Source organism: Diabrotica virgifera, chromosome 6 (assembly GCF_917563875.1).
Source record: "Diabrotica virgifera virgifera chromosome 6, PGI_DIABVI_V3a".
NCBI classification, from domain to species: domain Eukaryota; kingdom Metazoa; phylum Arthropoda; class Insecta; order Coleoptera; family Chrysomelidae; genus Diabrotica; species Diabrotica virgifera.
In genome coordinates this window covers 108,156,656-108,168,085 of record NC_065448.1, presented here as the reverse complement: position 1 = coordinate 108,168,085, position 11,430 = coordinate 108,156,656, and the positions used below count along the sequence as shown (strand labels likewise).

General features: G+C 36.5%; 1 protein-coding gene across 1 annotated transcript; it reads right to left on the bottom strand.

The window, feature by feature from the left end:
* Positions 1–263: 263 nt before the first annotated feature.
* On the bottom strand, positions 264–2,135 carry LOC126886150 (SCAN domain-containing protein 3-like). Its single transcript, XM_050652999.1, has 2 exons — positions 2,009–2,135; positions 264–760 (listed from the first exon to the last, which is right to left on the bottom strand). The coding sequence occupies exons 1-2, from the start codon at positions 2,133–2,135 to the stop codon at positions 264–266; spliced, it is 624 nt and encodes a 207-aa protein (XP_050508956.1).
* Between the last annotated feature and the right edge of the window lie 9,295 nt (positions 2,136–11,430).

Genomic DNA, 11,430 nt, shown 5'->3' with positions numbered 1-11,430 from the left:
TAAAGTAAACGTTTAGTCTCATTATCTAGACCAGTGGTTCTCAACCTTTTCACCACTGAGGACCACTTGTACCTTTCAGAATTCTTGGCGGACCACTTAGATATTAGTATTAATATTTCCCAATAATAGGTAAAATGAGATGAACACTGAAGTTTTACTAATGAATTTATTATCTACAAAATAAAAAAAGAAAATACATAGTGAAAGACAAAATAAATATAAAAAAACAAAATAAAAGTCATAGATAGCGCCAAATTAAGACGTTAATGACTCCCTTGGTCTTGCTTCTTACTTGAAAGTTTCTCAATATTTGGCTTGAAAGAAGTTAACGCCAGTCTCATAGGAGCATTCAAATTTAGCAACCTATTACTGTGTTTATTCTTGATGACATATAATGTTGAGAATGATACCTCACAGAGATAAGTGGAATAAAAAGGAAGAAGAAGTTTCAATGCTTTTTCACTTAGCAGTGGACTTTCATGAAGTAATCCTATCCAAAAATCTGCACCATTTTCGCAGTGAGATTTTATCACTTTTAAATGATCATCGGATGAAATTTCAATAAGCTGTTCATTTTCCTGAATAGACAGATTATTATCGTGGCTAGCTAAAAAGGGATCAATCACCCACAGATTATTTTTCCTCACATCTGTATCAGCAGGGAAGTACTTCTCAAAGTAATCTTGAAGCGATTTAATGTAGGACTTAACCAGTGCATGTAAAACATCCTCATTTAGGCCTTCATTTTCAGAGATAAAATCTGAAAACAAGTTGAATATTTCAAACGATCCTCTTCCAGCTTCGGACTCCCATAGCAACAATTTTTTCTTAAATGAATCAATTTTTTTCCAAAGGTCAAATGCGGTTTTAGATGGTCCTTGCAGGACTAGATTCAATGTGTTGAGCTGTTCAAAAATATCTGCTAAAAAACCTAACTGGGCCATAAATTCTCCGTCACGCAGTGTTTCCGCTAAATCAGGTTTTTTTCATCAAGATATATACATACTTCTTCTCGAAGTTCATAAAAACTGGCTAAACCCGGCCGTTGGACAGCCACCGAACTTCTGTATGTAGAAGGAGATTGGAATGGATGGATCCCACGTCCTCGCATAACAAAGCAAACAATCTCGAACTAAGAGCATTACTTTTTATAAAGTTCACGGCCTTTACCACAGTAGTCAAAACCTTGTTTAGGTCGGGACTTAATCTTTTGGCAGCAAGCATTTCGCGATGAATAATACAGTGTGTTAAAACAATATCACGGTTTCCTTCTTTCCTTACAAAACTTGGCAAGCCTGTTTTGTGACCTGTCATTGCCGCGGCACCATCAAAGCAAAGTCCTACACAGTCTTTCCAAGAAAGATTTTTAAGTGTGAAATATCCGTCAATGGCTTTAAAAATGTCTTTTCCGGTTGTGTTACCTTGCAACTCAATCGAGGTCAGGAACTCCTCGGATAATTTTTTGTTGTCTTTATCTATGAATCGTATATAAACAAGAAGAATAGCTTTATTGGTAATATCTGAAGATTCATCAAGTTGTACAGCAAAAATCTTTGAGGAATGAATTTTCTTTAGAAGTTGGGTTTCAATATCTGATGCCATATCTTCAATTCTCCTACTAACGGTGTCATTGGAAAGAGGAATATTTTGCATTTGTTTAGCTTATTTATCACCTAAAATTGCTTTAGTTGCATCTAAGATACATGGTAAAACTAATTCCTCACCAACAGTAAAGGGTTTTTTGGTTTTTGCGATTCTAAGTGAAAGTTGATATGACGCCTTCAAAGTAGCTTTATCATAAGTTGAGTATGACTTAAGGATATTTTTTAACGAAATCTACATGTTTTCCGGCAATTTTTATGCTTTGTTTCAAAGTGTCTAGTTAATTTTGCCGGCTTTATTGCCTCATTACTTAATACCTCCGCACAAATTACACATTGAGGTAACTGGACACCAAATTCTATAATGAATGTAAATTCACATGCTATGTAGTCGGGATTCTACTTACGGTTAGCAGCCTTTCTTTTAGGACCAGTTTGAGTTAATATTGTGCTATCACTGGTAGAAAATCCTGCTTTAACGTTCTCAATATCCGTCTTCTTAAAAAAACCCGAAAGTTTTATCTGTTTGCTCATTTTAGTAAACTACAATCACCAAGCAAAAAACACGCACGGTCGTCACTTGACAGTTGAGTCAGCACTGCACTGAGTCACTGAGTAGTGGCGCGATCAAAGACGCAGTGCCCTGTACGTACATGACAGCGGCCGAAACTAAACGAAGATAACGGAACTAACTATTCGGCGCGTGAGGGAAAATACGCGGAAGATTGAGGCGAATGAGAGGGTCGATTCCCACTATACCTCCCGTTTACTTTCCATACACCTCCCATTAAAATTCTATTCTCACTATACGTTCCGTTTACTTCCCATACACGTTCCATACACTCTCCATTAATTTAACCACTATTCTCACTAGACGTCGCGTTTACTTTCCCCATTTAATATTCCACACCTTTTGTACCGGTTTAGTAACATTTTACCCTAAATTTTTAATTCGAATACACGTGTTTTTTCCGGCTTGAATGTGGTCTGAAGAAAATTTAATAATAGAAATGTAAATATACATGCGGACCAATGTAAAAAGGGTTATTTCACATTTTTGTTTTCTTACCGGCGCGCCGCGGCGTGAGAAATACAAAATAAGATTTACTATTTTATTTGGGCATAAGCCACAATTAAAGTTTGAAATCAAGTTTACCTGACGTTTCGACTTTCACTTCGGAAATCGTTATCAATATAAAAAACATTCATAAATTAAAAATTTAACTTTGTTTCTGGTGAAGCAACGCAGTTGGAACGAGCAGATAATATATAATTGTGTCACCGAAAAGCGAAAAATGTAACGCACAACTTGGAAGAACCTATAGATTTCTATCTTCGTTTCTGGTGAAGCAACGCAGTTGTAACAAGCAGATATATTATTGAGTCACCAGAAAGCGAAAAAGGTAACGCACAACTTGGAGGAGCCTATAGTTTTGAAGCAACGGAGTTGGAACAAGAGATATATTATAATTGGGTCACCAGAAAGCGAAAAAGGTAACGCACAACTTGTAGGAGCCTATAGTTTTCTAACTTCGCTTGTGCTGAAGCAATGGAGTTGGAACAAGCAGTTATAATTGGGTCACCAGAAAGCGAAAAAGGTAACGCACAACTTGGAGGAGCCTATAGTTTTCTAACTTCGCTTGTGGTGAAGCAACGGAGTTGGAACAAGCAGATATATTATAATTGGGTCACCAGAAAGCGAAAAAGGTAACGCACAACTTGGAGGAGCCTATAGTTTTCTAACTTCGCTTGTGGTGAAGCAACGGAGTTGGAACAAGCAGATATATTATAATTGGGTCACCAGAAAGCGAAAAAGGTAACGCACAACTTGGAGGAGCCTATAGTTTTCTAACTTCGCTTGTGGTGAAGCAACGGAGTTGGAACAAGCAGATATATTATAATTGGGTCACCAACAAGCGAAAAAGGTAACGCACAACTTGGAGGAGCCTATAGTTTTCTAACTTCGCTTGTGGTGAAGCAAAGGAGTTTGAACAAGCAGATATATTATAATTGTGTCACCGGAAAGAGAAAAAGGTAACGCACAACTTGGAAGAGCCTATAGTTTTCTAACTTCGCTTGTGGTGAAGCAACGGAGTTGGAACAAGCAAATATATTATAATTGGGTCACCGGAAAGCGAAAAAGGTAACGCACAACTTGGAAAAAGCTATAGTTGTCTAACTTCGTTTCTGGTGAAGCAACGCAGTTTAAACAAGCAGATATATTCTAATTGTGTCACCGGAAAGCAAGTAAGGTAACGCACAATTTGGAAGAGCCTATAGTTTTCTAACTTCGCTTCTGGTGAAGCAACGGAGTTGCAACAAGCAGGTATATTATAATTGTGTCACCGGGAAGCAAAAAAGGTAACGCACAACTTGGAAGAACCTATAGTTTTCTAACTTCGTTTCTGGTGAAGCAATGGAGTTGAAACAAGCAGATATATTATAATTATTGTGTCATCAGAAAGCGAAAAAGGTAACGCACAACTTGGAAGAACCTATAGTTCTCTAACTTTGTTTCTAGTGAAGCGACGCAGTTGGAACAAGCAGACATATTTTAATTGTGTCACCGGAAAGCGAAGAAGGTAGTCCCTGAAATGTTCAGGACTATATATCCCAGGGTGTATAAACGAATGGACACTAAATAGAAGAAAAAAGAATTGAACAACCACATAGCAGAATAGAGAGACACGTGTGGTCAAAATAGCAAGAAATAAATCACCAATCGATAGAAGTATCGGCCGAACAAGCAAAAAATGGAGTGACAATATTCCGTAGAGGTTATCAATCCGCCGATGAACCTGCGGAATTGCTTAAGAAGATATTGGATGAAGAAAATATTTTAATTCCTTGGCAACAGCCGTCCAAAATATTGCCGTCTTTAAATGTATTATCACTGTATTTTTTATTTTCAAAATTAAAAAGTCATGTCAGACAAGTTCTATAAATTTTTTAATTGTCCAAATTTTTCTCACCATGTATTCCCCCTATCCATAACCGCTACGTATTCCCCCAATCCATACTCTACCCGTACCCGACAAGTCACATCTTGTAGAAAAAAATACGTGGCTGAACCGCGAGGTAATAGCAATATTCACATTATCCATAGGGTAACCGAGACGTCGCCGAAAAATACGTGGCCGATATTGAACTCAATGCTTCGGGAATAGAAGGTAAACGTAACGAAAAGTGGGCATATACTATATGATTTGTATTTAATAATATTTTATGGAAACGGAATGCCATGCGTATTGAAAGTAAACGGGAGGTATAGTGAGAATCGACCCTTCAATCTGTGTTCAGGCGCGTTTGATCGTCTGGAAAAGTTTTGAGTTAAAAAAATAGGACGACGCATTAATTTACGTCTCACGAGCCAAGATTTAAATTGATTATTTTATGACTGTTCACTTCGCAGACCACATGAAAACCGAAGACCCTATTTGGCTTCGAAAGCCCTTCTACATACTCAAAAGGCTGTTCAAAAGTCTACAGCCATTTTCACCTTGGAGTTTAGATATTCTTATCATCACAATTTATATTCTAGGTTCACCCCTAGACACTTCAGAGACCTAGAAAAATTTAGAGCTTTCCTAAAGAAGGCAAGCTTTCTACTTGTATGAATTGTCTCATTCCGGGTAAAGGGAGTCTTCTGAGAATTAACTCGGAGACCCTGCTCCCATTACTAACCTTTGACGAATCCAAGAGCCGCCTGTGCGACCAAACGCAAATACACAAATACACAAATTTAAAACGTTGCGTCGTTGTAATATCCATAAAATATTTTAAGGATCCAGTAATAGAGATTATTTGTCACGATTAAAACGATTCTTGATCATTTTAGAGGTTGCGGACCATGAGAATTCATTGTTATGGATTATACAGGATATGCGAATGATTTAAATTTAATTTTATATATTAGTCATTAGAACAACAATTTAACCAACTATTTTACTTTTGTGTAAATTGATGAGATTTAGGTATTAATGGATCGATTTGAATAAGTGAGGTTTGATTAGCTAAGGTTAGGTTTGGTTAGGTTAAATTAACTTGAAATATGTTGGATGGATGACGAAAGGAAAGAATTCGATATATGAGTAAGAGAAGTGGCCGTGATTTGCAACAATTGTTTCTTTCTGATGTTTCTTCTATAACTGAATTATCCTTTATTAAGGGCGATACGGGCCTAGTTCTAATCTTCTACCACTCCGCAGTGTTACGTTTAGTTATCTTACGTTTTATTAGGTTCATTTTACTGAAAATATATATTCATTCAATTTGCATCACTTTTAAATCAGTTAATGTTAGATTAGATTAGGTTAGCTCAAACTATGACCGTCTGAATAGTAGCCCATGGTCCTGGAAGGTGGCTTATATGTATCTAACATCAACTTCAATAATGTCCCAGCAACTTTTGGGCTTTGAACACCGTTGGAGTCATGTTGCAGGAACACTGCATAACCGAGACTAATAGATGGTTTGGCCCATCTACTAGAACTAAGGTATGTTATGTTTTGTTTTAAGAAAGGTACCTAGATACTGACTAGCAAAAATGATCTTTGACGAAAAAGACAAAATTCTATAATTGAACTAGTAATGTGAAGAAATTATATTAAGGCGAAACGTTTTGGCAGAAGTATGTAATATTAGGATACTCGGCAAAATTATCGAGTTCAGAAATTTTAATAGTTTAGGCAAGGCAGCTTTTAGTAACTTCGTGGAGAATTGATCGCATCCAAGTCGAAGACGTCTTACACTTACTGTATAGAAGAAAAATACCAATCAACATTATACAAACCATCGAAAACATATACTTTCATAATCTAATAGAGGCAAAGATAAATGGAAAACTAACACAGTTTATATCAGTAAAAAGCAGAGTCAGAGAAGGTGACTCGTTAAGCCCACTTCTCTTTAATATAATATTGGACGAAGTAGTAGAAGCAGTACGTAAGGGTCATGGTTACAGAATGGGGAACAAAGAAATCCAAATATTATGTTATGCAGACGACGCCGCATCAATCGTGGAGACAGAAGACGATCTCCAAAGATTAATACACACATTCCATACAACAGCTAAGAATGATATGATTATGTCAGCAGAAAAAACCAAATGTATGACAACATCTAAATACCCACTACGATGTAAAATCGAAATTGATGGGAAAATTATAAAGCAAGAAGCAAGGTTTCGGTATCTGAGAATATATATAACCAGTTACGGAGACGTTGAAAAGGAAGAAGGAAAACAAAGCTTAAAAGCAAGTAAAGCGGCGGGATCTCTTAATGACACAATCTGGAAGAACAAACACCTAAGACAAAATACTGTAACGGGTAGTTCTTCTAAGGACGACAGACTTAGTAAAACACAAGTTAAAAATAAAGTAAACATATTAGAGATAATAATATACAGTTAAAAACAAATAAAATAAAATATAGCTCCGTCTTCTGCAAAGGAAAAACAATATTAAACTGTTTTATAGTTATCCGATCATAATCGAAACATTAAAATTATACGATAAACAGTATATTTATATATGTTACAGTTCAAGTTGATTATCCAGTTGGAGTTGACTCCAACTAGTTGGAGTCGACTCTAACGGCTGGTTTCAGTAAATGTTGATTATAGATATAAAATGAAGATTTATATTCAACATTTACTAGTAAAAGTCGACTCCAACTAGGAAAAGTATACTCTTCCCAATGCCATTTAGTAAAAGTTGATTCTGATTCACACAAACAGCCGATTCGAGAAATTAAATTAATGTTACTGAATACGTTCAAATTAGTCTAGGCTGTATCGTCGTCCCCGTTAGTGAAATTGGTCCGATTCGAATTTTTTGCACAAACTTACTCAAAAAGAGGTCCTTATAACAAATCTACTGGGTGCCAGGCAGTACCTTGATCGATAAATTGTTTAAACAATTTTTTTAGACAAATTCACAAAAATAATTTTTTCACTTCGAACAATTTTTTTAGATCATTTGAGTTATTCTGAGCAAAAAAAGGTATTTTGTGATTTTTCTCTAAAATTGATTGTTGTCGAGTTATACGCGATTTAAAATTTGAAAAATGCAAAAATAGCCATTTTCAAGGCTTAATAACTCGGTTAAAATCCATTATTATGAAAGTCAGAAAGTGACCAAATCAAAGTTTATAGCCCGCTGTACAAGATCCAGCAGAAATTGTTGTCACTATTTTTGACATTTTGCGCTCATTGTTGATAATTAGAAATAATATCTTATTAATGAAATAATGACAAAAATTTCTTCAGGATCTTATAGAGGTAGCTTTAATCTTTATACAGTGAGCACGTAAAGGTTGGAATAAATTCATTTTCTCGAGAATCGACGATTTTAGAAAGAAATCCGGAAACAGGTCAATTTTTATTTTTAAATTACGACTTTTTGGCATATATACCATAGTAGTGACGTCACCCATCTGGGCGTGATGACGTCATCGATGATTTTTTTAAATGGGAATAGGGGTCTTGTGATAGCTCATTTGAAAGGTAATTCAATTCTCTATTCAATAATATAACTAATAACATAATTTTTTATACAGGGTGCCCAAATCTTTTTATTTTTTTTTTATTAAATTTACTGACATTAAAAGAAGAATGCAAGTAATTTATTTAATTCAAAATACATTTTACTGCTCTCATAAAACAGAATAAAATGTTTATTTGAAAAATAATCATTGCTTTTCGCTTAAATTAAATGTTCAAACTGTCAAGAGGAAGGTCGGTGGCTGCTTTAATACTGAATTTAAGCAAAAAACAATATTTTTATTTGTCAAATACACATTATTTCCTGTTTTCTGATAGGAGTAAAATGTATTATGATTAAACAAATTACACACATTCTTCTTTTTGTCAAAAAATTTAATTCAAAAAAAATATTTTTTGGACACCCTGTATAAATAATAATGTTAATGTTTATATTACTGAATGAAAAATTGAATTACCTTTCAAATGAGCTATCAGATGACCCCTATCCTCATTTAAAAAAACGTAGATGACGTCATCATTCTAGAAATTAAATGTTACTGGAAATAATTATGTTCAAATTGTGATATTTATATTCTAGGCTGTATCGTCGCCTCCGATAGGTAAATTATTCCAGTTTGATTTTTTTGCACAAACTTACTCAAAAAGAGGTCCTTATAACGAATCCACAGGGTGTCAGATGGTACTGTGGTCGAAAAATTGTTTAAACAACTTTTTTAAACAAACTCACAAAAAAAATTCATTTAGGACAATTTTCTTTACATCATTTGGGTCATTCGGAGCAAGGTCAAAAGAGGTCTTTTGTGATTTTTGTGTAAAATTTATTGTTCATACTTGTTTATTGTTATATTTATTTCAAAATACAAAAATGACCATTTTCAAGGCTTAATAACTCAGTTTAAAAAATTATATTAGTCACCGAAAGTGACGAGAAAGTCACCGAAAGTCACGAGAAAGTCCGAAAGTCACCAAATAAAATTTTAACGACCCCCCTACAAGGTACTGAAGAAATTTTTGTTATTATTTTATTACTAATCGGTTATTTTTAATTATTAACAATGAGCGCTAGGAGCGTATTGACGCAGCTATCAATGTGAGTGCGAGTGAGATGCACCATTGCACCATTTTGACATTTAAAAAATCAAACTTCTGTTAAACCACAAAAACCCTTTTTTTGTAATTTATTGCTCACATGTCATCACCATGACAAGGCGAAAGTTCTTCTTCTTGTGGTGCTTTCTCCTTTAGTGGAGGTTAGCGACTACACTGCAGCACAATGCGGCTCTAAACAAAGATGTTGAATCAAGGCCGGTCCAGTCTCTGATATTTCTAAGCCATGAAATCTGGCGCCTACCGGGACCCCGTTTTCCTTCAATTTTACCCTGGATGATCAGTTGCGTGAGGCGGTACTTTTCGTTTCTCATTATGTGTCCCAGGTAGCTAACTTTTCTGACTTTAATGATTTTTAGCAGTTCCCTACCTGTACCTATTCTCCTCAGAACATATTCGTTGGTGGTGTGGGTTGTCCAAGGTATTTTCAAGTCACTTCTATAAAGCCAGAGTTCAAAGGCGTCCAACTTGTTCATCAGTATTGTGTTGTGTCCAGGCCTCCGTTCCATACAAAAGTATTGACCACACATAGTAATGCAGAAAACGACATCTAAGGCTGATATTAATGCTACTGTTACAAAATAAGCTTTTCATTTTGATAAACTCCTGTCGGGCTACCTGTACTTTCGCTCTTGACTTTTTGTTTATAATCAAGTTCAATTGTTGAACCAGCAATCAAGATATTTGTACTGGCTTACGTATACAAGCTGTTGGTGTTTCACATATTTATTGGAAGAGGTAAATTTTTGTTCCTTGATATTTTTATAACTTTGGTTTTCGCAGTATTGATCTTCATCCCCATTTTTGCACAACTCTCAGTATCCCTATCCAACAGTATCTGCAGACTATGGTCCGAATCAGTCATTAATACTGTGTCATCTGCATAGCGGATGTTATTTACTCTCTGACCGTTTATCCTGATTCCTTCTGAAGAGTGCGATAAAGAGTTCTCAAATATTACCTAAGAGTAGACGTTAAAAGTATGGGTGATAGCACACAACCCTGTCTAACATCTCGTTGTATTTCAATTGGCCTTGACGTATTACCATTGGTCTTTACGATTGCTGCCTGATTCCAATAAATAGCCTCTATAATTTTAGAATCTCTTTTGTCGACTCCGATGTTGTTCAATCTTTCTATCAAGGTCTTGTGCGTCAGGGTCTAGGACATTTCGCCGTCGCCGTTTCGCCGTCGCCATTTCGCCGTCGCCGTTTCGCCGTCGAGCCATTTCGCCGTCGCCGTTTCGCCGTCGAGCCATTTCGCCGTCGCCATTTCGTTGTTAGCATTCGTACTTATAATTTCGGGATGATCATTTTGTATATAAGTTTTGAATGGTTTTCGAACGATTCAATACTATCACTTTTGCATAATGAAGTTTTTTATTTTTGATAGAGTAAAAACAATTGAAATTGAAATCACTTTTCTCAATATTGTTTATTTCCGGAAATCTGATAATAGTCTAGCAACTTCAGCATTTTATTTACACTGATATTAAGTATAAAGAAAAGTTAGTATGTTATCACGTTCTTGCGACATTTAGTATAAAAAAAGTTAGTATGTTATCACGTTCTTGTAAACTTAACCAATGCCGGGATGGCGACGGCGAACTGGCTCGACGGCGAAACGGCCGACGGCGAAACGGCCGACGGCGAAACGGCCGACGGCGAAACGGCCGACGGCGAAACGGCCGACGGCGAAACGGCCGACGGCGAAACGGCCGACGGCGAAACGGCCGACGGCGAACTGGCTCGACGGCAAAACGGCCGACGGCGAAGTGGCTCGACGGCGAAACGGCCGACGGCGAAGTGGCTCGACGGCCAAACGGCGACGGCGAAATGGCGACGGCGAAACGGCGACGGCGAAACGTCCCAGTCCGTGTGCGTCACCCTATCGAACGCTTTTTCAAAATCTATGAAACAGATAAAAAGGTCTGCTTGCTTATCTTTGTGCCAGAGTTTGAAGACAGAATATTGCTTCTCGTGTCCCCATACTTTTCATGAAGCCAAATTGTTCTTGACCGGTGACCTCATCACATTTTTTATAATACAGTAGAATCTCGGTTATCCGCCATAAACAGGCCGACGGAAGAGCGAATAAGCAAAAATGGCGGATAATAGGGAGCGTTAAATGACACATAAGTTGAGCCCTTGATGATTTCCAGTCTCCGATAGGAGTGGCACAAGAAGAAGAAGAAGAGAATCAGTTTAATTTTGACTG